General features: G+C 45.7%; 1 protein-coding gene across 3 annotated transcripts in view; it reads right to left on the reverse strand.

The window, feature by feature from the left end:
* Positions 1-24,760, reverse strand: part of shc2 (SHC (Src homology 2 domain containing) transforming protein 2) — a 39,335-nt gene extending 14,575 nt beyond the window's left edge. For 2 of the 3 annotated variants that reach the window (XM_072244255.1, XM_072244254.1), the window contains exons 1-8: positions 23,920-24,760; positions 16,614-16,684; positions 13,431-13,491; positions 11,835-11,954; positions 5,838-5,891; positions 4,769-4,820; positions 2,963-3,089; positions 1,774-1,939 (exon numbers count right to left, since the gene is read on the reverse strand). In XM_072244255.1, the coding sequence (XP_072100356.1) occupies positions 1,774-1,939; positions 2,963-3,089; positions 4,769-4,820; positions 5,838-5,891; positions 11,835-11,954; positions 13,431-13,491; positions 16,614-16,684; positions 23,920-24,345 (1,077 nt within the window). In that variant the 5' untranslated portion in view covers positions 24,346-24,760. The remainder of the gene's footprint in view (positions 1-1,773; positions 1,940-2,962; positions 3,090-4,768; positions 4,821-5,837; positions 5,892-11,834; positions 11,955-13,430; positions 13,492-16,613; positions 16,685-23,919) is intronic. The other variant, XM_072244257.1, reaches the window with a different exon arrangement.
* Between the last annotated feature and the right edge of the window lie 1,200 nt (positions 24,761-25,960).

Consider the following 25,960-nt stretch of genomic DNA (forward strand, 5'->3'; position numbering starts at 1 on the left):
TTACGTGCTCAACTTGTCATTGTCTCTAGTATTGTGAAAACTGGGTCTGGTCTTACTGCCACAGAGCTGGACTGCGCCGCAAGACCTGTCTCTAGGGATAAGGCCTATGTAAAAGAACATCTCTGTCCTCAAGCTAATTACAGAGGTGTGAATAGAATACTCTTGAGGGCCATAAGGAAAGTGAGGCAATAGACTGTGTTAGATGGTTCCCGAGATGCGAGCCAAATCAGTTGTTGGAATCACCAGAGCTTTCAACCAATTACCAAGGCAAAACCAAGTAGCAAGTCTGTGGTAGAAATGTTTAAAACTAGTGTCTGATGGGATACTTGACCATTCTGGAACAGCTGGGCTTAAGACTGCTGATGCACGTCGAGAATAACCTTGGATAAGCGCAGTACCAGGAACTCCAATTAATAAGATACTAAGCCCCTGGAACCAGGAGGGAGGATGCATCTGGGGGTAAATTATGAGCCCTGATAACAGGGAATAAAGGGGACTGGTAGACTCGTGCTGAGAGATAATTGACATGTCTTTTAAACGATTGATCTTGTACTGATCGTGGGATGCCAAACAAAATTATGTCTTGTTTGCCTTGCTGTATAAATATGAGCTTTGTACAACCTAAAAATCAGTTCTGGCGGTGGTGGAGACTGCTGCAGACTCTCCATGATATCATGTTAATAAACCCTTAAAACAAAACTCGAAGTTGCTCTGGTGTTCTTAGTTAGTGTTTCCATGACAAAGTCCAACCGAATGGCATGAACACTGGTTTCCCAGCTTTAGATAATTCTCACCTTTGGTGGGTGTTGCCCCTTTCTCCTCTCCTTGTGAATCCTCCTCCATTCCTCACATTTTTTGTCGTCTTTCCTACATTGTCCTCCACTACAGCCCCCATTACCTGTTTCCATCCAACCACTACAAAAAAAATTATTTTCCAGAATATATGTTGTTAATATTTACAGGGTATCAGTGGGCACCCATGGTACTAGTACGGGTACCCATAGAATCTCTGATGTGGTCAATGCTAGAGCCTAGATACTAAAACCTAGCCCGACGGGACCTAGCTATGTGCGCTGGGTCATCTGGGTACTTCAGTGTATTGAAATACATTAATCATATTTTAGCAACACACACAAAATGCCGGAGGAACTCAGCAGGCCAGGCAGCATCGATGGAAAAAAGTACAGTTGATGTTTCGGGCCAAACCCTTCGGCAGGATTGGAGAAAAAAGCTGAGGAGTAGATTTAAAAGGTGGGGAGAGGGGAAAGAGAACCATCAGGTGATAGGTGAAACCTGTAGGGGGGGAGGAATGAAGTTAAGAGCTGGGAAGTTGATTGGTGAGATGAGGTGAGAGAGGAAAAGGGGATGGGAAATGGAGAGAGAGGAGGGGGTATTACCAGAAGTTAGAGAAGTCAATGTTCATGCCATCAGGTTGGAGGCTACCCAAACAGAATACAAGGTATTGTTCCTCCAACCTAAGGTTCGTTCAACCTCATTAGGTTTTTCAACCTAATCATATTTTAGTGAGTGATTTTCCTGTATCCAAGTCTAGGTGAAGTGTCGAGCCAACAGCATTTAGACTGAATACTTGAAGAATAATTAGCTTCCTGAGTTCAGGTTGGATATGGGTCAAGCCAGGCTATAAAGTTGTAACCAAGCATTTCACTAGTGAGTGGCTTCAAAACAGCAAAGAAAACTAAAGATGTAATTATGTAACTTTAGTCGTAGAAGTCTAGTTTATGTAGCACAATCATTTCAGCACAAGTGACTGACCTGCTGGGTGTTCGTGCAGAACGGCGCCTGGGTCTGCGTGTGCCACTGCCTGTCCCTCATGTCCACAACCCCTCCCAGGGGCGGCTGCTTCCCAGGAACACTGTTATAGTAATTGTGGTCTGCTGCCTCCTCTTCACCCCAGGCAGACTCCTCGCTGCCTGTCATTCTACAGTCAGCAGAGATGAGAAACATTCAGATGAAGTCTTTATGACAGCAAATGTCAAAATGCTCAATAAGCCGTTCTCTACAGAAAGTCGAAGCACCATCCAGTTCCTTCCTCACTGAGACGTCCCAGGATTACCGCATGAGTTGGCAATGGGATAGTGATCCGCAAATCCCCACAGGGGGATGGAAGAGGGGTAAAAAGGCAATGGTCCTGACACAGTATTGTGAGCAACTTTGGGCCTCATATCTAACAAAGAATGTGCTGGCACTGGAGAGGGTCCAGAGGAAGTTTATGAGAATGATCCCAGGAATGAAAGAGTTAATGTATGATGAGCCTATGAGTGTCTGAAGGCTCTGGGCCTTTACTTGCTGAAGTTCAGATGAAGCAGGGGTGATCTCATTAAACCATACCTAATATAGACAGAGTGGACATGGAGAGGATGTTTTGAATAGAGTGAGAGTGTAGAACCAGAGGGCAGAGTCTCAGAATAGAATGACATCCCTTTGGAGCAAAGTTGAGGAGGAATTTCTTTTGGCAGAGGGTGTTTAATCTTAGAATTCATTGCCATAGACAGCTGTGGAGGCCAAGTCATTTGGTATATTTAAAGTGGAGGTTGATAAGTACTTAATTAGTAAGGGCATCAAAGGTTATGGGGAGAAGGCAGGAGGATGGGGTTGAGTATATCAGCTGTGATCAAATGGCAGAACAGACTCAATGGGCTGAATGGCCTAACCCTGCTCCAATGTTTTATGGTCTTTTGGGTGAGTGATTCCCTCACACAGTGACAGAACAAGGTCTGCGATTCTTCCGCAGGACGATAGGAAGGGCCTTTGTACTTGACCCGTGACACGTTGAGAAGAGAAACCCTTACCCCACTGCCAGCCTACATCATGGGGAAGGGAGAAAGCTGTATTTCAGTACAAGCACAGCACCCAGGGGATCAAAGGAGAAATTTCATTTGAACTCATCAGATTCAGTAGGCTTTATTACTTGAATAATACAGCACATTTAGAGTGATCTTACCTGTCATGTGGAGCAACCAGTTTCGGGGGGCTGTGCAGGTACTGCTTGAACCTCAGTTCAATAGCCTGTCCTATTGTGGTGATCACAGTCTGTGCTAAACCCTCACAGCACTCCAGTATATGGCAGGCTACAGGAAATGAGCATGAGTCTCTGTTAGTTTCAGTAAGAAACAGACCCTTTGGCCCATCACATTGATGCTGAACATCAAGTACCTATTTATACTAAACTCATCTTCCAGCATCTGGCCAAAAGTTTTCTATGCCCTGGTGATTCAAGTGCTTGTCCAGATACTTCTTGTCTGGAGAAGCCTACCACCACACTCAGTGTGTTACAGATTTGAAACACTCTTTTACCCCTTACCTTAAACCTATACCTTCTGGTTTTACTCTCAACACTGTCATTATTTTGTTTTCCTTAATCATGCCCCCTTCAGCTGCTTTCGCTTGTTAAAAAAAAGCAAACGCAGCCCACCTAGTCTCACTTCGTAACGGAAACCATCTGTCCCAGACAACAACCTAGTAATATTTTCTGCAACCTCTCCAGTGCAATCATATCTCTCCTGAAGCACGGTGACCAGAAATGCACACAATACTGCAATTGTGACCTGACCGATTTTTTTAATAGTTGTGTCATAACCTCCCTGCTCTTGTATTCCATTCTTTCGCTAATGAAGGCAAGTATATCATATGCATTCTTGGCAACATTATCTACCTATGCCATTACCTTCAGAGATCCTTGAACACATGCACCAAGGTCCCTCCTTTCCCTTAACACACAACCTTGGAAAAACTAACAGACAATTCTGCTCCTTTGTCTTATGGTCTTAGAAGCCTCGCTCAGACTGACATTGTGCATCAGTAAAACCAACTTAGTGCTACAAATATGGCAATTATTTCCCACTTCCTGTGACTGAAATTGTGGTTTAGTGAACCCCTAGAGGTCTTAATTAATTCAGCAACAATCATGTTTCAAATTTTGCCGCCTATATCAAATTAAGTCTCATTTATATGTTCTTGAAACCTTTATGACTACACTTCACTACTTCAAAACTTCACCATGGATGGTCCCAAGCCTGGCTGAAAAAGAAGGAGGGCTGGGCTTGAAGCTAGCAACCACATTCCATAAAAATCCAGTATTACAGAAACACCAGCAGAGACTCCAGAGGCCTCATCCTGAAGAGAGGAAGGATCTTCGAAGATGGGCTACACCTGGGACAACTTGAAGGACTGGCTCAAGACAGAGGACGCCGGCGAGCTGCTGTCAGCAGCCTATGCCCGAGTAAGGGTGATGGGCGAAGGTAAGTTAGTCATAATTCCAAATTATCCTGATCAACCTACCTTGAATTATCCTTTAAACTGTTCCAAAGTTCTGCTGTTTGGATTCTAACTTACACCGGCTCCCATTCACCTCCCACACCTGTGCTCACTGACCTGCGAACTTCCATGTCGATTTTAAAACTCTTTTGTTTTCGAGTAACCTCCATGAACTTGCTTCATTTGTTTCTTTAGTCTACCACCATGCAATCCTGAGGTTTGTGTTCCTACAGTTCTTGCCTTTTGATCATCCCCAGTTCTAATCACTCTACTGCTAGCGGCAGCAGCTTCTGCGGCCAAGTTCCCAAATTCTGGCTTACTCTCTCTAAACTGCTTTATCTCTCTTTCCTCCTTCAACACTCATTAAAATCTACTCCTCTGGCCAAGCCTGTTCTCATGTGGTTTTTTGGTAAATTTTAGTCTGATAATACTCCTGTGAAATGCCTTGAGATGCTTTGCCCAGATTTATGATGATGAGTAAAAAAACACTCACCTCTCTGGTTAACAGGATCCTTTGCTACATAGGCAACATAATCTGCGGTATCCTGCAGGGGAACAGAGACAGTTATCAACTGGCTTCTAATAAGGGGCAAAACAAGGGAGGAACAACTGATATGTGATGAATCCTTGTGAGTTTTCTGAACATATGTAATGAGTTCAGAAAACTCGGCAGGTCAAATTTGTGCAATTCCTATTTCTGCTTAATAGATAAGGCAGCAAGTTACTGGACTAACAACAAAGATCTAGTTTACTGATACAGAGGCACAAATTTAAATTGCACCACTGCAGTTCACTGTATCATATGCAAGTAATTTAATAAATCTGAAATTTGGAATAAAGCCAATTTTAGTCATTGCAGACATGAAACAACTGTACTGATGTACAAAACCATTTAGTTCATTAGCGTCTGGCAAGGAAAGAAATCTGTCATTCTTACCATCTGGCCAATATGTGACTCTGGACCCCAACGTGAATGACTTTTAACTGCTTCCCAATTCAGAGCAATGAACAATGGATAGAGACGTTCAATTCCCATCAATGGAAATCACATTAAAACAGTTGTTGGAGCAAATCTGTGCCTTCATTATATGTATTCTCTGTGAAAAATCTGAAGGGTAGGGTTTGTTGTAAAACTTGGACAACTGAGAGATCACATTCATTCATCTCCTTCACTGATAACCTCACCCTCTGTGCCACTGGTTTGAGGACGCGCATGTCCTCTAGACTTCAGATTAGGTGGACAAAAACAAGGCTACAGCCCTCCAGGCTGTAACACCCGCACAGCCCATGATCAATTAATCTAGTTTCACTCATTGCTTCAATCAGCTAGGAATTAGAGAGAGGAGAGAGTGAGGGAGGAGGACAGTATAGGAATCATCATCACTGAATCATGAAATTCACTATTCGTGATGTGAAACTTAACCCCAGACCTGTGACAACTAATACCCTGTTCTTATGCAGTTATTTCACAGCCCATTTCTGAGCTCCAGCCAAAATAGAAGATCATTCCTAAGCAGGAAAAAACAGAAATGGAAGTGGTGCAAATTCGCGGGGGTCCTTACCATATCTCCACCTGAAGCAAAGGAGATGGACTGCATGTTATGGTTTGCGATGATCTGTAAAATGAAATACACATGACATTTTCATGGAGAAAACTTGAAACAATATGAACCTCCCCACTTCACCCTCTACCACTGCCCCAGGGAAGAAAAACTACATCAGCAATAATTGGCCCACTGATTCCCAGGACCTCTGAACCATATCCATTGTGTGAAAGGGAAGGGTCCTTCATTCCATGGAAGAATCTTAAGGCTTTGAACTTCTACAGGGATAAGTTCAACCAGAATGGAGACTACGCTCAGTGGGCACTCCAGCACCTAATAAAGTGGTCACTGAGTGTACGTTTGTGGTCTTCTGTTGCTGTAGCCCATCCACTTCAAGTTTCAATGTGTTGTGTGTTCAGAGATGCTCTTCTGCACACCACTGCTATGACGCGTGGTTATTTGAGTTACTGTTGCCTTTCTGTCAGGTTGAATCAGTCTGGCCATTCTCCTCTGACCTCTCTAATTAACAAGGTGTTTTCACTCACAGAAGGACACAGCCTCAGAATAGAGGGGCATCCTTTGAGAATGGAGAAGAGGAGTAATTTCTTTAGCCAGAGGGTGGTGAATCTGTGGAACTTGTTGCCACAGGCAGCTGTGGCGGCCAAGTCTTTATGTATAGTTAAGGTGGAAGCTGATAGATCCTTGATTGGTCAGGGCATGAAGGGATATAGGGAGAAGGCAGGAGATTGGGGATGAGAGGAAAATTGGATCAGCCATGATGAAATGGCAGAGCAGACTCAATGGACCAAATGCCCTAATTCTGTTCTTATACCCTTATGGTCTAACTGCTGCTCGCTGGATTTTTTTTGCTTTTGCACTATTCTCTAGAGACTGTTGTGTCTGAAAATCCCATGAGATTAGCAGTTTCTGAGATACTCAAACCACGCTGTCTGGCGCCAATAATTATCCCATGGTCAATGTTACTTAGATCACGTTTCTTTCCCATTCTGATGTTTGATCTGAACAACAGCTGAATCCCTTGACCAGGTCTGCATGCTTTTACACATACAGTGGCTGCTACATGATTGGCTGATGAGATAATTACATTAGCAAGCAGGTATACAGGTGTACCACATAAAGTGGCTAATGAACACCTCCCTTGACTATGTATGTGTATCTGTGCTTTTTCCCCTGTACCTATATGTTTCTCTGCTCCTCCTATTTGTTCCATGGTATTTTAGCAAAGTTCATTAGACATTTATTTCAGCTGCTAGAAAGAATCTTTCTTGGGAACTGTTTGACTCACTCAGCGAGTCCACTATTTTATCATCTTACTTCTGGACACTGGCAGGAAAAATTAGCAGGAAGGCTATTTAGTCTTTCAAATCTGTTCCAGCATTCAATTACATCAGGGCCAATCCTACACTTCTAGCTAATCTTTCCCATGGTTCTCCGTTTCCCTAGATTCCTCAATATTTAGAAAATCCTCTCCTAGGAAGAGAATCCCAAAGATTAACAGCTTTTCAGGTCAAGAACATCTCCTCAGTTTGGGCGCCATGGTAGTGTAGCAGTTAGCTCGATGCTATTAGAGCTCGCGGCGTTCCGGACTTCAAACTTCAATTCCTGGCGCAGTACTGTAAGACGTCTCTGTACGTCCTCTTCCCGCCCCCCCCCCCCCCCGTGGAATATGTGAGTCTTCTCCGGGTGTTCTTGTTTCCTCCCACAGTCCAAATACATTCCGGGTAGATTAATTGGTCTTTGTAAATCGTCCCATGATTAGATTAGGGCTAATCAGGGTTGTAGGCTTGCTGGGGCAGCACAGCTCAAAGGGCCAGAAGGACCTATTCCACACTGTATTACTAAATAAATAAGCGCACAATACTTACCCAAACATTAAGCTGTGAGTAGTTTTGGGACCCTTATCAAAGACAGGGTGTGCTGACAGTGGAGAGGGTCCAGAGGAGATGTATCCAGAATGAGACTGGGAATGAAAAGGTTAACATATGCGCAGTGTTTAATGGCTCTGGGCCTGTACTCACTGGAGTTTAGAGGAATGAGGGAGAGATCTCATTAAAATCTATCGAATGTTGAAATGTCCAGAGTGGACGTGGAGATGATGTTTCCAATCATGGGGAAGTGTAGGACCAGAGCCTCAGCCTCAGAATACAAGGGCACCCCTTTAGAACAAAGATGAGGAGGAATTTCTTTAGCCAAAAGGTGGTGAATCCATGGAATTCATTGCCAAAGACTGCTGTGTATATTTGAAGTGGAAATTGATAGGTTCTTGATTAGTAAGAGCTTCAAAGGTTATGGGGAGAAGGCAGGAGAATGGGGTTCGGAGGGATAATAAATCAACCCTGATCAAATGGTGGAGAGACTTGATGGGCCAAATGGCCTAATTCTGCGCCTATGTCTTGGGGTTTTAATCTGGCCCTTAATTCTAGACCAAAGGGAAATAGCCTATCAACATTTAGCTACAATCCTCTCAGAATCTCCTATATTTAAATCAAATGACTTCTCATTTTGCTGAGTACCAATGAGTATCATTCTAACTCAGTTTTTCCCCTTTGGTCAATCCCTGATCCAGAGATCAATCTTGTGAATTGACACTTTACTGCCTCCAAGGAAAGTGTAGCTTTCCATAAATATCAAGACATTAGCTGTACACGGTGCACCAAAACCTGCAAATGGCAGCAGACCACTTACTTTTCAACTCAGTTTCTCCTGAAATGAAGAACAACGTATCACTGATCTTCTGTTTGTTATTCCTGCAGGTTACACTCTGCATTTTTCTGAAAGAGCACATGCAGCTCCTTCCCCACACCAACATTACCAGATAGAAATTCCAAAATTACGAACCTTCTCACCGTTCTAGCTGATAGGATTATTAGATTAGATTATGAGGACATATGAGGATTAGATTATATTTGTTTACTTATTTATTTATTGGGCTACACCGTGTAATAGGCCCCTCTGGCCCTTCAAGCTGTGCCACTTGGCAACTCCCAATTTAATCCAAGCCTAATCACGGACAATTTACAATGACCAATTAACCTACTAACCGTGACCTTTTTGGACTGTGGGAGGAAACCGGAGCACCCTGGGAAAGCTCATGCATTCCACGGGGAGGATGTACAGGTGACTCTGGAATTGAACTCCGACACCTCGACACCTGAGCTGTAATACTGTCGCGCTAACCACTGCGTGACCGTGGCGCCCCATGTTACACTCCATCTGTCACTTTCTTGTCCATTCAATTACCACCTTTCTACAGTGCACTGTAAATTCTTTGATCCACCCTTGCAATATATTTTCCCCCCTAGTTTCGTATCAGCAGTAACTCGGGTAAGTTATATTCTGCCTTCTCAACTAAGTTATGACAATAAATTGTGACTAATTTAGGGCCCTGTGGGCCTGAATACTATTGATACTCTATGCTTTATGTCCTTTAACCATCCCCATATCCCTGGTGGGTACATTGACTCTAACCCTATGAGTTGTTACCTAATGAAGAAATATTTCCTGTCTAGCAGACCTAATACTGATTACTTCTAATGCCTTACTTTGGTAGACTTTTGGTTTCCACGGTTTCACATAAATTCTTTGTATATTTGTCTGGGAAGGCAAATGTAAAATATTGATTTAACATCTCGGCCTTTCTTTATTCTCTACTGTAACTTTTCCTGTCTCTCAGGAACTTAAAATATATTTTCCACTCTCTTCCTTGTCACAAACTTGTTAAAGACTTTTGCAATATTTCTTATTGCTAGCTTGCGAACTCTTTGTCTCCTCAGTTCTTTGATCAGTCAGTACCAAGGATAAGGGATTTTGGCTACAAGTTGGATAGGAGGAACAGGTTCTTCTCTTTGGAGGAAACACTCAGGAGAATTTTTTTAGAAGCATACAAGATCATAACTAGTTTAGATAGGGATATACACTTTATTAGGTAACCCCTGGACATAATGAAATGGTCACTGAGCGTACATTCATGGTTTCTGCTGATGTAGCACATCCATTTCAAAGCTCTACGTGTTGTGCATTCAGAGATGCTCTTCTGCACACTACTGCTGTAATACGTAATTATTTGAGTTACTGTCACCTTCCTGTCAGCTTAAACCAGTCTAGCCATGCTCTTCTGACCTTTCTCATTAACAAGGCAGTTTTGCCCACAGAACTGCCACTTACTGGATGCTTTCTTGTTTTCCTCTGTGAACGCTAGAGATTGTTTTGCGTGAAATGTTAGGAGATCAGCAGTTTCTGAGATAATCATACCATAGTCAGTCACTCAGATCACATTCCTTCTCATTCTGATGTTTGGTCTGAACAATGACTGAACTTCTTGACCACGTCTGCATGCCATCATGTATTGAGGTGCTGTCACATGATTTGCTGGTTAGATATTTGCATTAATGAGCAGGTGTACGGGTATACCTAATAAAATAGCCACTGGGTACGAAAGGAGTTTTTTCAGAGAAGTGAACGTTCAAGGAGGGGAGTGCAGATGTAAAATATTCATCAGTAGATACAAAGGAGATCCAAGGAAAAACTTTTTATGCAGAACTCACTTACAGTAATACTAGTAGAAAAAAGGTCAATAAGGTCAAAGGTGAATTGTACAGATTTTATTCTTGAGAAAGAATAATTTGTAGGGCTTTAGGAAAAGGAAAGAGAATGGGGCTGATTGGAGACAAATGAAACTCAGTGTGCTTCCTTTGATGCCATGATGATTCTGGGATCTTATGACACAGTTTTAGATTCTTGTAATCTAAAACTCGTTAACCTCTTCAGCCAAGAATGAGTTGTTCTTCCTTTGGCACTTTTAGTTTGCAGTAGAATAAATATTCTATGACAATTATGAAGAATTTATTTAGATGTTTGTCATTATCCATTACAAACTTTAACTTAAGTTCCCAATTCAATGGAACTAACTTGTGTCCCATACCTCATTTTACATAAGTTCAAGGCTTTAAGTTCTGATTTAAGTGTCATTGTTGAACTCAGTATATAATTCCCTCATATTGTAATCCCATTTCCCAAGATGATCCCTTTCTTTGAGGAAGTAACCCTGTCTCATTGCACAACAATAAATGCAAACAAAATTATAAGAGGGATCGATAGAAAAGATGCATAGTAGGAAAGCTTTCCATATAACAAAGAGGAAAGAAATTTGGAGATACCAAAAGGATGAACTTTTTTTAACTATGGTTGGAGTTTAGTACAACTTTTCTGAGGTGTTAGTGGAGGAAAGCACTCTTATGACATTTTTGAAGTATCTACAGGTGCTTAAATCACCAAAGCATAGAGGACTCTGAATAAAGTGCTGCTAAACAGGATTACTATGGATAACTACTTGATACTTTACATGGGTAGCCTCCAACCTGGTAGCATGAACAATGATTTCTCAAAATTCCAGTAATTGCCACCCCCTCCCCCCCGTCGCTTACCATTCCCCATTCCTGTTTTCCTCTCTCACCTTTTTCCTTACCTGCCCATCACCCCGTCCCTGGTGCTCCTCCTCCTTCCCTTTCTTCCATGTTCTTCTAGCCTCCCCGATCAGATTCCCCCTCCTCCAGCCCTTTATCTCTTTCACCAATCAACTTCCCAGCTCTTTAATTCACCCCCCCTCCCCTCACCCAGTTTTGCCTATCACTAACCACCTCGTACTTCTTCCTCCCCTCCCTCCCACCTTCTTACTCTGACTTCTCATCTTTTGTTTTTCCAGCCCTGATGAAGGGTCTTGGCCCGAAATGTTGACTTTCCACAGATACTGCTTGATCTGTTTTTCCACTGAATGGTTACCTAAGAGTCAGCCTGATCACTGGTTGGATCAACGACATATCAAAAGACTATTGTTTCCATGCACCATGGGAGCCACTGAGAGTCAGTACTTGTGGGATGCCCCAGTGGAGATCTGCTCAGGGACCCATCCCTCTCCTTATTCTCCTCCTTCAGTCCCCTACTGGTGATTACCCTCCCCCACTCCACCACTTGCCACTCTCCCCAGCCTCTCCATACCTGCCTTGTGGTGGGCAGAGCCAGGTTTAACCCTTCGATGGAGATGTTGAGAGTGACACTCATGCCAGCAAATCTCAAGTTGCTCCTCCCGAGAACTGAATGGAGGCAGTGATTCGGAGGCTGAAAGGACACAAAAAATAAATCACACAGCTTCCAGCCCGGAGGAATTAATTAGCAGCATATACTGGTCATCAGTCAGCATGCAACCGCCAGCCAAATCTTACTTCACCATTTTAAAGTATTCAGTTACCCAACACCTCCACCAGCAATCCTTCACCCCACCCTCTAACTGCCCTGTCCACCCACCCAAAGTCAGCAATCAGAATCATCAGTGCCTGTATCCCACAGAAGGTGGGATATGCTGGCCTTTATAAATCAGAGCATTGAGTATAGGAGTTGGGATGTAATGTTGAAATTGTACAAGGCATTGATGAGGCCAAATTTGGAGTACTGTGTACAGTTTTGGTCACCGAATTATAGGAAAGATGTCAACAAAATAGAGAGTACTCGAATGTTACCTGGGTTTCATCACCTAAGTTACAGAGAAAGGTTGAACAAGTTGGGTCTTTATTCTTTGGAGTATAGAAGGTTGAGGGGGGACTTGATAGAGGTATTTAAAACTATGAGGGGGATAGATAGAGTTGACATGGATAGGCTTTTTCCATTGAGAGTCGGGGAGATTCAAACAAGAGGACATGAGTTGAGAGTTAAAAGGCAAAAGTTTAGGGGTAACATGAGGGGGAACTTCTTTACTCAGAGAGTGGTAGCTGTGTGGAACGAGCTTCCAGCAGAAGTGGTTGAGGCAGGTTCGATGTTGTCGTTTAAAGTTAAATTCGACAGCTATATGGACAGGAAAGGAATGGAGGGTTTTGGGCTGAGTGTGGGTCGGTGGGACTAGGTGAGAGTAAGAGTTCGGCACGGACTAGAAGGGCCGAGATGGCCTGTTTCCATGCTGTAATTGTTATATGGTTATAAGGTCAGTGATTGTGGAACTCATACCCCAGTGAGGCACAGGGTCTGTGAGAGCCAGTGCTACAGGGACAGCCTGAGTCTGTGGAACTTTACTCAGGTGAAAAGTCAGCTTCGTACCCCCTTTGTGGATGGTGTACGCTCGGGACCGTTAGTGTCCATCAGACTCATTCCCCAGTGAGGCAGTATCTGTGGGACCCATCACTCAGTGAGAGTATTGAACCGTTCTCTTGATAGTAACCCTGCATTCAGTTGGAACCAATTACTACTGCAGAAGGCTATTTCTTCACAGAGAGAGATGAAAGGTCATCAGCCTGGAATGTCACTGCACGGCCGTGTATTTTCAACATTCGCCTTTCTCATCTCACTAGGTTTGGCAAGATGCTGTGGGGTTTTAGAACCAGACACCATCACCGGTAACACCAGAAACCGTGGATGCCCAGCTCCAATGGGAGTGGAAGTCACTGGGGGATATAAATGGAAGGATATGGAATGAGTGACAACACACTGCCTCCCCCACCCAATAAGATTCATATCACCACGACATATAGGAGCAAGATCTGGCAGCCCACTGAGGGTAATATTTGTGAAACAGACTCATGGGACAAACAGTGTGTGGTCTTGTACCTTCTTTTTCCATGCCCCCTTCATGCCCGGCACTGTTTCATGCAGCCGATTAATGGCTTCCCTAAAAAGGAAGTGTATTGGGTTAGAAGATTGAATCAGAATAACAGAAGCTGCCTGGCTCATTCCTCCTTGTAATCCTGGAACACTGATTCTAAGTGATTCTGACAACTTTCAAAGCCTCAAGGAGTATTACACAGCAGTATTATCTAGTAGCAAAGTGTCATGGTCTCAATCTATGTCACAGCGACCTACGTGATCTAAATATCCATTACACAGCAGCAAAACCAGAACTCAATAACTCACACCATTCGGAATGGCGGCAGGGTTGTGAGAACATTTCCATTCCTGGAAGGAACTTGTTTACGATTTATTTCCTTTATTTTTTTTTGACGATTCATTGTTCCAGGATTTTTAGTAAAAACTGAAATTAATTTCCTCAACTACCCTTGTGGGACTCAAAGTCATTCTTTGTGTACTATTCTCATGACATTGCTACAAGCCAACCTCTTCCTCAGTGAGTAGCAGGGCCATGCAGGACAGAAGGCCACAAATTCCATGTCTGCAGTGTGCAAAATTAACTCATCTCACTCCAAGCAGCAATAGGTACATTAGCACATGGAGAACGGCTTGTAATATGAAGAGTGTTTGATGGCTCTGGGCCTCTATTCACTAGAATTCAGAAGAAAGACGGGTGACCTTATTGAAACCTATCAAATGGTGAAAGGCCTTGATAGAGTGGATGTGGAGAGGATGTTCCCTATGGGAGGGAAAGTCTAAGACCAGAGGACGCAGCCTCAGAATAGAGGGGCATCCTTTTAGAACGGAGAATAAGAGGAATTTCTTTAGCCAGAGAGTGGTGAATCTGTGGAATTCATTGCCACAGGCAGCTGTGGAGGTCAAGTCTTTATGTATATTCAAGGCAGAGGTTGATGGTTTCTTGATTCTTGTCAGGGCATCAAGGGTTACAGGGAGGAGACTGGAGCTGAGAGGAAAATTGGATCAGCTAAGAGCAGACTTGATGGGCCAAATGGCCTAAATCTGTTCCTATACCTAATGGTCTTATGATCTTAGACGTTCAACTAAGGAGAGCATCTGTACCTCAGGAAAAGTCTACATACTGTGAATGAAGGAAGGGAAAATGAACTTAGAGTGTTGTCTATCAGTGAGTAGGTGCCTCAGTGAAAAATTACTTATGCAGTATTCAAAAAATTTGGACTAACAAGTGACCAGGTCTAAATCCCACCATGGATGTGGAATTTAAATTCAGATCAATATGCAGTTTAAAAATAATGATCACAAAAGAAACAGGTTATTATAACACTTGGGTTCAATAATGCTCTTCAGAAAAACCCTCCCAATCTTACTTATACGTATTTCATTGCATAGCGATGTTCAAAATTCAAAGTAAATTTATTGTCAAAGAACATATATGTCACCATATACTACCCTGGGACTCATTTTCTTGCAGGCATTCACAGTAAAACAAAGAAATATAACAACATCAATGAAAAGCTGTACACAAACTCTAACAAGCAACCAATGTGCAAATGAAGACAAACTGTGTAAATACAAAAAGAATAAATAAATAAACACATGCAGTACATAGATAAACAAACAAACAAATAATAGATGAATAGATAGTACTGAGAACATGAGCTGCAGAGTGCTTGAAAGTGAATCGATAGGTTGAGGAACCAGTTCGTTGTTGAGGTGAGTGAAGTTATCCACACTGGTTCAGGAGCGTGATGGTTGAATGTTGTTGATTCTTAAATGGTCTAGCAAGCCACCCTGTTAACATGAATTAAGTTGGTCAATAATACACACATTGTGGGCCCAAGGGCCAGTACTGTGCTGTAGGGTTTCTATCTCCTATGTTCTACATCCTGAAAAATAAATACATTTTTAAAAATGTGAAGCTTCAGTGTCCTATTCTTCAGACTAGAAACATCAGCTGGATAAATGATTGCCTGGAGCAACTCTGGGAGCACATTTGTACATATGCTGGTGAGTTTAGGATTGGCCTGTGAGACACTCAAGGATGGAAGCTGTCAGGCCAGACAGGTGAAGAAAGAATTATTGAGCAATAATGAACTATCAAAACCTCTCAGTTTATGCACACCCTGGAGAAAGTTAGCATGACGGGAAGGAGAAGGAGTGAGAATTAATTTATATTGTCATTCATCATGAGAATGATGACTATTCTGCTGCAAACACTTCAAAAACTTCATATAACTCCCTCAATACTCTCTTCCTGATAAAAATTCATTGGAATCCTGAGCAGAATGCTTTATTTCTCCTTTGCGAGTTTGTCTGTGTTTTCAGCTTGAGGTATTCTCTGTTATATAAGAACAAAACTGACTCTTTATGGAGAATCATCAATAATAGATTAGAACTGCACTCAGCCCTCACTTGTCTCTATTGATCGGTGCTGCTATTTCTAACCCCACTCTCATCACTGTGCTATTACTGAGCACACGGAGCTGATCAATCTGTCAGCCACTTTACATCAACTATTTATGGTCAATACGGGAGAGGGGGGACATGGGGGAGATGGGGGAGAGAGGGGGAGAGATGGGGGAGAGAGGGGGAGAGAGGGGGGAGAGAGGGGGAGAGGGGGAGAGGGGGAAGAGAGGGAGAAGAAAGGGGAAGAGAGGGGAAGAAAGGGGGAAGAGAGGGGGGAAGAAAGGGGGAAGAGAGGGGGGAAGAAAGGGGGAAGAGAGGGGGAGAGAGGGGTGTAGGGAGAGAGGGAAGATGGGGGAAGAGGGGAGAGTGGGATAAGGAGGGAGCGGGACCAAGTAGGAGAGGGGGGAGCGAAGGATGAGAGAGGGGAAGTGAGGGATGAGGGAGTAGGAGGGAGGGGAAGGGGAGAGAGAGAGGGAGAGGAAAACAATTTCATTATCTGTTCAGAGTCTGTCTCAGATGCTATTGGGAATGTGCTGGTATCTGCATTGAATGATTGGTGGTTTTTTCCCCAAATGAAAAATAAATGGGAAGAATATCCTTCGTTTCCTTGATGAATAAAAGTTAAACATAATGGCATTTTAATATACTTACCATTTTTGTTTCTAAGCTTCTTCCTGCAAGGAATAAGCCAATAATGATCGAAGATTTAGACTCATATGTTAGCCTATTTTGTGCAAGGCTTGTAGGAGCAATTCTGATCAGTAGAGGACATAATCCTACCTTGTCACCTGCGTTCTGGTGCTGAAGTCAAGGGATCTCATTGACCTTAACACTTCGATACAGCCCATATACTACAACAAGACAAAAGTACAAATACCGTTAAATGCAGAATTCAAGAGATATAGGACTGAGTGATATTCAGCCCATCATGCCTACGTACTGGCTCTTTGAAAGAACAATCTTTCTCCCAAATTCCTACTTCTGTTTCCATTTTATTCAAGGAGTTATCCAATTTCCTTTTGAACTTTCTGTGAACCTGTTTCCTCCATCCTCTCAGTAGATCACAAGAACTTGCATTCCATTTTGGTAAAAATTCTTCACCCTACATTGATGACCCCTTCTCTCGTCTCCAACCTCCTTCCTCTTCTTGGACACTCCACCCTGGTTCTCTGTTCTGCTTTGGATCTATTCATCTTCAATTGGCAATGAGACATCAACCGGCTCGACTTCAGCACCGCTCGCTCCTCCTCAAACCTTATGCCCCCTCTGATCGCACTGACCACCACTCTCTCCACACCAATCGCAACCTCATCATCAAACCCACAAAAGGCATGCTGTCGTAGCATGATGGATGGATCTCTACCTTGCTGAGGCCAAGCAGCGACTCTCAGAAACCTCCTCTTACCTACCCTTGATAAGGACTCAAGTCCAGACCATCAGAAAATTGTCACCGGTACCATCACTAACCTCATCAACTCTAGAGAACTTCCATCCACTGCCACTCAGACTCATAGTTCCTTTACCATGACTGCCCACTTCTACCTCCTACCCAAGATCCACAAAACTGACTGTCCAGGTTGCCCCATTGTCTCTGCCTGCTCCTGCCCCACTGAACTCATATCTCCATTCTATCCCCCTTGAATCAGTCCCTTCCCACCTACATCCGTGACATTTCACATGCTCTCAATCTCAACAACTTTCAATTTCCTCGCCCTGACTGCCTCATTTTCACTATGGATGTCCAGTCCCTATACACTTCTATGCCCCATCAAGAAGGCCTTAAAACGCTCCACTTCTTTCTATCTCCATCTCTGAAGACAAACTGTCCACCGACACCTTTTATAACCCTACTGATTCCCATGGCTAGCTTGACTATACCTCTTCCCACCCTATCTCCTGCAAAAACACTACTCCCTTTTCTCAGTTCCTTCATCTCTGCCACATCTGTTCCCAGGATGAGGCTTTCTTGTCCAGGACATCAGAGATGTCCTCCCTCTTCAACGACTAGGGTTTCCCTTCCTCACTCTTGATGTTGCCCTCTCCTGCATCTCCCCCATTTCCTAGACATCCACATTCACTCCATCTTCCCACGCCACGTTAACAGGGATAAAGTTCCTCGTGGCCTCCCCTCTTGCCATGATGAGGGGGAGGAGCAACCAACACCTCATATTCCATCTCGTTAGCTTCCAACCTGATGGCATGAACATCAATTTCTGCTTCTAGTAATGTTTCCCTCCCCTTCCCTCTTCTTCTATTCCCCACTCTTGCCTCTTACCTCTTCTCTTCACCTGCCTATCACCTCTCCCTGATGTCCCTCCTTTTTCCTTTTCTCCTATGGTCTACTCTCCTTTCCTATCAGATTCTTTCTTTTCCAGTCCTTTACCTTTCCAACCCACCTGACTGCACCTCCTAGCTGTTTCTCCTTCCGCTCTCCCCACCTTTTTATTCTGGCATCATTCCCCTTCCTTTCCAGTCCCAAAGAAAGGCCTTAGCCCAAAACATGGACTGTTTATTCATTTCCGTAGATGCTGCCTGACCTGCTCAGTTCCTCCGACATTGTGTGTGTGTGTGTGTGTGGCTTTGGATTTCCAGCTTCTGTAGAATCTCTTGTGTTTATAATTTCCTTGCATTTCCATTCTGGCACTTTGCCAATTTGGCAGTCCCTCATGGTTGAGGATGACCTGCGTTCTCTCCATTTCTGTGGTCCTTCAGGCAGATGATGAGAACAGTGCAGTACTTATGGACCTCTGCCACATGTGGAGCTTAAGGTGCTTGATGGTGTGGATGTGTCAGTTACTTGGCAGGTAATGGTCTCCTTTTTCCATTTATACTTGGGCTTCTTCTAGGTGCTCCAGATGAATAGACTCAAGATTCTCAATGGTATCCTGGATGTTCCTTCTCCAAGTGAGTATGACCCAGAGATTGTTTTAGGGTGTGGCGCATTGCACTTTCCCAAGGAGGCTTTGAGAATATCCTTAAATTGTTCCCTCTATCCACCTGGTAATCTGCAACTAATAGACGTTCAGACGTCAGTTTCTGGAGTTTTGTGTCATTATGGTCTGCTGATCAGGATTAGGGCTGCAAGTGTGGGATGTAGTTCCGAGAGAGGCTGCTGCTGTTGCTTTCATTATCCTGCTAGTGGGTTTGGAGAATTTGTTGGTGGTGACTCTCCAGTGCCTTGAGATGCCCGCGGTAAGTTTTCCATATTTCGGAGCAGGACAGGAGGACAGAACTGATTGTTGCCCAATAGAGCCCCAGTTTTCAGATTGAGGAAATGGTGCAGTGTTGCTGATGTCAGTCTGTACTGTACTCACCATTTAAGACCATGGCTTGCACACCGTCACATAACGGACTGAGAAAAATTTTGTAGGAAGCCAAATGTGCAAAGCATACTCTATGGACTCTCTTTATTGATGTTATCAAAGTGCTTTAGTGAGATCAAATAAAGAAACACAAAAGCCTTGTATTTCTTTTGGAGTTAATGAACATCAAAAACCAAGACCAATGTATCTACTGATGGATGGAATGAACTTCATGGGAGAAGACTACTACAGAAGACCATTAATCTAGTATTGACTTTGCTGGTTTTAGTTAAAAAGCTCCTGATATTTCAAATTAATTCATGACTTTATATTCTATCATTACTTCTCTTAAGTTCTGCTCCAATCCCAGTTCCTCCAATCACCCTCTATCCCCGATAAATCTTCTCTGCATCCTATTCAATGTCTAGTTAGCATGGGGCATCCTAGCAATAGTCAGGAAACAGGAATTTAAGTGTGCATTATAACTTCACGTGGCCAAGTGGTTAAGGCGACTGGCGATCTGAAGGTCGTGAGTTCGAGCCCCAGCCGAGGCAGCGTGTTATGTCCTCGAGCGAGGCACTTAACCACACAATGCTCTGCGACAACACTGGTGCCAAGCTGTATCGGCCCTAGTGCCCTTCCCTTGGACAACATTGGTGTCGTGGTGAGGGGAGACTTGCAGCATGGGCAAACTGCCGGTCTTCCATACAAACTTGCCCAGGCCTGCACCCTGGAGAGTGAAGACTTTCCAGGCACAGATCCACGGTCTCACAAGACTAACGGAGGCCTTAATATAACTTCACTGCTTATCTATATTCCAAGTAATTAAACAAAGACCCACAGTGTTTGCAAAGCAGATTTCTCACCACATCCTGTTGCAAACAACCCCATTTAGACCTGATAAATCACAAAAGAACTACTTTTTACAGCCCAACTTTGGCTTGTTTACATGTGGACCAGGAAAGATGGTCAGAGGCTGGGAGTGAGGGTTTCTGGTGCTCTTTAATGTCCCTATACCTCAGATGAAGAAAGAGGGTGGGGCTGGCAAGCATAGAAGTCGGAAAAGCATTTGATAAAGATGAACCACCAAACAAAGGAAATATATTTTTCTTCAAACTGTAAGTGATTGATCTATTTCAATTACCATGCTATCTGTCAATAAGCAATATAGATCCCTTGGCTCTCCCACTTTCCGACACTCTCTACATCCAGACAGATACACGCAAATACACATACACAGGACTGAAACCTAAAAGGAGGGTTGATCTGTTCCACACAGGGACCACATGTTGTGTTTGGTGCTGATGTTCCAGTGCTAATGCTGTGAAAGGCTGTTGTGGCAGACTGGAAGGCTGGAGGGATGCTGCTGGCTGGGGGAGGGTTGTAAAGGGAGCTTCGCCGCGGCTTAAATTACAGTTTGGTCTATGATGTATTTCCTCACAACTCCCTCCGCACCACACAAGGAGACTAAGCCAGCAGGTCGCAAGTAATGCTGAGGAGGAAATAGGGCAAAGTGCTGACTCATTCCGAATTGTGCCCACTGAGTCTCAGTGGCTGCAGCGCTCGGGATGAAACCTGCTTCACTTTGCTAACAAGACAGCACTGTACACAGTCAGCAGCAATTCAGTCTTGAGATTAATGCAAACCCCATGCATGTTTTTCAGAGGGATGCCCACTGTGGACTTAGTGCATGGCCCAGTAGAAAAAGGACTATGTCAGACTCAGATGTTACGTCCTCCCTGGCTAAAAGTACTCCAGACAATCATCAGCCCAGCTCACAAAATGAAGCAATACAGTACATCTTTGGACCAGGTCCCATCAGGAAATGTCCTTTAGAGAGATGAGTATATTAGCAGGAAAATGAACATCAACAGGCTTTGCTGTTTGAGCAACCTCACCTACAAGTGCTGAAGGGATTCACAAACAAGAGGCAATCTGCAAATGCTGGAAATTAAAGTAACAGACACAAAATGCTGGAGGAACTCAGAAGACCTGGTAGCATCCATGGAAAAGAGTAAACAGTCGACGTTTCGGGCTGAGACCCTTCATTGGGACTGGAAAAGAGCGATGAGCAGTCAGAGTAAGAAGGTGGGGGGGAAAGAGGAAGAAGTACCGGGTAGTAGGTGATAGGTGAAACTGGGAGAGGGGGAAGGGGTGAAGTAAGGAGCCGGGAAGTCGATGGGGGAAAGAGATGAAGGGCTGGAGAAGAGGACAGAAGGCCATGGCAGAAAGGGAAAGGGAGAGGAGCACCAGAGGGAAGTGATGGGCAGGTAAGGACATAAGGTGAGAGAGGGATATGGGAATGGGGAACGTCGAAGTTGGTGGGAGGCAATTACTGGAAGTTTGAGAAATCGATGGTCATACCATCAGGCTGGAGGCTACCCAGATGGAATATGAGGTTTTGCTCCTCCAACCTGAGTGTGGCCTCATCGCGGCAGTAGAGGAACCCTTGGATTTATTCCATTCTCCTCTTTCCACACGCCCAATATCTGACTGACGCTACCACCTCTTACCAACCCCACCTCCCATTTCTCACTACGAAACTATCTCATCAGAAAAAAGGAACAGGAGTCTACAATTCCCTGGAACCCACTCTGCCATCCACTGATATCATGGCTGGTCTGTATTCTTGTTCCATCCAGTCGCTTTGGCTCCAACACCCTTAATATCATTGCATAGCAATATCAGTTTGCCTGGAACTGTACCATCAATTTGTTGGACATGTTGCTGAGGGTCTATGCTTTGCTTTGCGCGACTACGTATATATATTTTTTGCTCACTAGTTTGAATGTGCTGTGTATGTTTTGCACCTTGGCCCCAGAGGATGGCTGTTTCATCCGACTTTATCATGTATGGTTGAATGAGAATTAAACTTGATTTGATTTGATTTTGATCTATATACAGTAATGAACTGAGATAAAAGCTACTGCTTTCTGTGAGAGAAAGTCCCACAATCTGTGTGAAGTCTTTCCTTACTTCTGCCATGAAGAGTTTGGCTCTGATGTAAAATCCCAGCCCTGTTCTAAACTCATCAACTATAAATGTTCGAAGTCCCAAATACTGCAACTGCATCTTCCATGAACTTGAAAAGACAATACAAAAACAGTTTATTTTATTAATCTAATGCAGCAAGAGTGACGTGCAAACTGCAGACGTGAGGTAGAAATTTAAACAGCTCCTTCACTGTGGACAATTGCCCCGTCTGTTCCCATGCACAAGACAATGCAGGAGTCCCAAAACCATTGCCAGAATTCAGAAAATCATTCAGCAAATGAAGAGCCAGATTAGATTGTTATATCTAAATGTTAGCTAGCCCAATGCACTCCTCAGTACCCATGTACTTTGTCACGTCTTGCAATTACCAGTGATCACGCATACTGTCATGATCTGATACTCGCAGTTAATTGGGTGCTTGTCTTCAATCACACTCCCCTTATGCTCAGACCGGCAGTGTCTCAAAGAAACCTCTGTCACTCCTGCAGGCTCACACTCACTTTCATCAGCTGGTGTGCTCTCCACCTCACTACCTCCCACTTATATTTACTTGATACTCACTCTCCCCATTGTCCCCAGATGCACACACCCGCTGCCCTTTCCTGTCTTACTTTAGAGCTCCAGGTTGCTCCCCGCAGTCCACTGGGATTCTTGCCTGTGGCTGCTCGCCATCACTCACCCCTCAGCGCCACTTGCTGAGGTTCACACTCCCCGAGCTGCTGCTCCCCTTCACTAACCCCTCACTTTCACTCACTCGTCACCCCGCGGGTGCTGCCAATCACCAACGTTCATTCTTGCACCGACAGTCACACTCACTGCTGCTCTCTGTCACTGCCCTGGGCTTGCACTCACACGCACTGCCACACCCAGTGCTCTCCCCTCCCTTGGAGATGACACACTTGGGTGTCACAGACTTTCTCCATCCTGAGCGATTATCCACCCTTCTGCTCTCCAAAGCACACAGTCACTGCTGCGCCCCGACAATTAAATCTCCCCGCCACTTTGGAAGTCACACTCACAGTTCCCCCAAGGATAATCTGCCTCTGGTGCTCAAGCTGTTGCTGCCCCACTCCCCCCCCCACCCAGATCTCACACGCTCACAATCACTTCATGGTACTGTTCCCCAAGGCTCACACTCGCCACTATTCACCCCTGCTCACACCCACCCTCTGTTTCCCACCACTCACTCCCACTGCCACCCCTCCATAACTCACAACACTCCCAGTGGTCGATAGTGCCAATCCCCACAACCACTCCCTATCGCTCAGACCCCTCAGTTCTAGGTGCTCACTGTACCTCTGGCAGCCACACTTGCCAGTGCTCAAGCAACACATACACACACAAAGCTGGAGAGATTCAGCAGGCCAGGCAGCATCTGTGGAGACAGTTTCCGCTGAGACCCTTCATCAGGACTTAGTGAAGGGTCCGAATGTTTACTCCTGCATTTTGAGTGTGTTCCAGCACCTGCCCACTTTCTGGTCTTTGTGGCCGTGCGCTCACACTGCGTTGGGGAAGTCGGCCCCGGTGCTGACCAAAGCTGCTGTTGCACCGTTCTCACGTGCATTGCTGCTCTGTGAAACTCACACTGCTTCTTCCTCACTGGTGCTGACTCTTACTGTCGCTCACTCTTACTGTGGAGGCGAGGCATCACTCCCCTGTGCTCCCACCGGGTGCCTGTCACTCTCCGGTTCTTCACCCTCCATCACTCCCTGACTGGCACCCGCTGCCCCTCCCTACTGCCCACTCTCTGACACTCTGGATCGCCGCAGGGGCTGGCAGATTTTACTCACTCGGACCAGGTAGAAAACTCCGGATTGCAGGATTTTGGACTCCGGGTGCAGCCAGCCTTGCGGGGGTTTGTTGATGAAGCTCCCCCTGCGATTGCTCTGTTCCCCGGCCAGGCTGACCCCTTGGAGTCGAACGCTGCTGTCGCCGGTTCGGCGGCACCGTGACGGTGGCTGGAGAGAACACGGAGCGGGGCACAAGGACTCGCAGGATCCCAGGGCAGTGGCCAGCCCTGGCGGCGGCTGTACAGTGCTCGGGGCCGGACTCCGGCCGCCCAGGAAGCCCGGGGAGGGCGCCGAGAATTTCCAGGGCGGAAGCTTGGGCAACAGCGCGCAAAAGGTGGTGGCATCGTCCGGCTCTTCGGCCACGGGAGTCGCACCGCCGTTCATGGTCAGCGAACCGCAGCCGAAGCGGTCATAGCGAGGCTTCATCAGCACTGACCCCGGCCGGAGAGCTCCCGCTGACCCGCCTGAGGGTCCGAGAGCTCGCACTGACCTGGCGCTCCCACCGCCGCTGATGTCATTTGGGGAATTGGCATCAACTGAGAGGCAGGCGAACGGAGAGAGTCGGCGGCCGGGGGAGGGGGCAGAGCAGAAGACGAGACTGCCAGATGTGTACCAAGAAATAAGTGAGGGAAAGAAGGAAAATAGGGGGGTTTGGAGAGTGCGAGCCAGCGAAGGTGTAGAGGGAGAGATTGTTAGAAATGACCAGAGGGAGAGACGGAGATGAACTTAACGTGAAAAGAGAGGAGAGAGCACTTGGGAGACCAAAGAGGCGGGAGAAGGCGTAGGGGAGCGTGCAGAGCGAAGGGGAAAGGTGTGGAGCGGATGATGGCGGGGAGGAGGAAGGTGTGGGTAGCGTGGGGAAGTATAATGGACGGGAGAAGGGAGAGGAAATGGGAGGACTGGGGGAAGGGGGAGAGTGAGAGGGGAGAGTGGGCGGAGAGTGAGGGAGAAGGGAATGGGGAAGGGGTGTGAGGGAGGGGTGCGAGAGAGACAGGTGGCGTGTGAGAGTATGGGAAGGGGAAAGAGGAGGATGGAGGGGGAGAGAGGCAGAGAGTGAGAGGACGAGGGGAGAATTAAAGGAGAAGGTGGAATACAGGAAGAGGAAGAACGAGGAGACGGGAGGGCGAGGGGAGAGGGGAGAGGAGGGCGAGGGGAGAGGGGGGAGGAGGACAATGGGAAGAATGATTGGGAGTGGGGGATGGGACGGGAAGACGGGGAGTGTGGGGGGAGAGTGAGGGAGAGCGGGAGAATGGGAGAAATGTGAGAAGAGGAGGAGAGCTCGGGAGATGGGGAGATTTGGGAAGGATGAGGAGAGGTAGGAGAGTGGGGAAGATAGGGAGCAGAGCAGAGGTGGGAGAGATGGGGACAGCTAGGGAGAGTAGAGTAGAGGGGAAGGGAGAGAGAGGAGAGGGGAGGAGGGTTGAGAGGGGGAAGGAGGTATGAGGAGGGAGGTGGAGGGGAAGGAGGGGAGGGGAGAAAGAGAGATGGGGAGAGTGAGAGGGAGGGGGGAGAGAGAGGGAGCGATTGACGGAAAGGGAGATTGACAGAGGGGGAGAGTGAGAGAGGGGTGAGAGAGAGGGGAGTATGAGAGAGGGGGTAGTGAGAGGGGAAAATGAGAGAGGGGGTAGTGAGAGAGGGGAGAATGAGAGAGGGGGTAGTGAGAGGGGGTAGTGAGAGGGAGGTAGTGAGAGAGGGGAGAATGAGAGAGGGGGTAGTGAGAGGGCGGAGAGTGAGAGTGAGGGAGGGGAGAATGGGTGAGAGATGCAGGAGAGACTGACTGGCAAGAATGAGAGATGGAGAGAGTGAGCTAGATGGGGAGGGGGTAGTGGGGGTGAGAGGGAATATGGGGAGAGGAGGAGAGGTGGGGAAGAGAGGGAAGGGGGAGAGTGAGAGGGGAGACAGAGAGAGGGAGTGAGTGGGGAGACAGAGGGGAGAGAGTGAGAAGAGTAAGGAGAGAGATGGAGAGTGGGAGAGAGAAAGAGAGTGAGGAAGGGAGGAGAGAGCATGAGATGTGGAGAGAGTGGGTGAGAGGGAGAGGGAG

This window comes from Mobula birostris, chromosome 26 (assembly GCF_030028105.1).
Source record: "Mobula birostris isolate sMobBir1 chromosome 26, sMobBir1.hap1, whole genome shotgun sequence".
In the NCBI taxonomy this organism is placed as follows: domain Eukaryota; kingdom Metazoa; phylum Chordata; class Chondrichthyes; order Myliobatiformes; family Myliobatidae; genus Mobula; species Mobula birostris.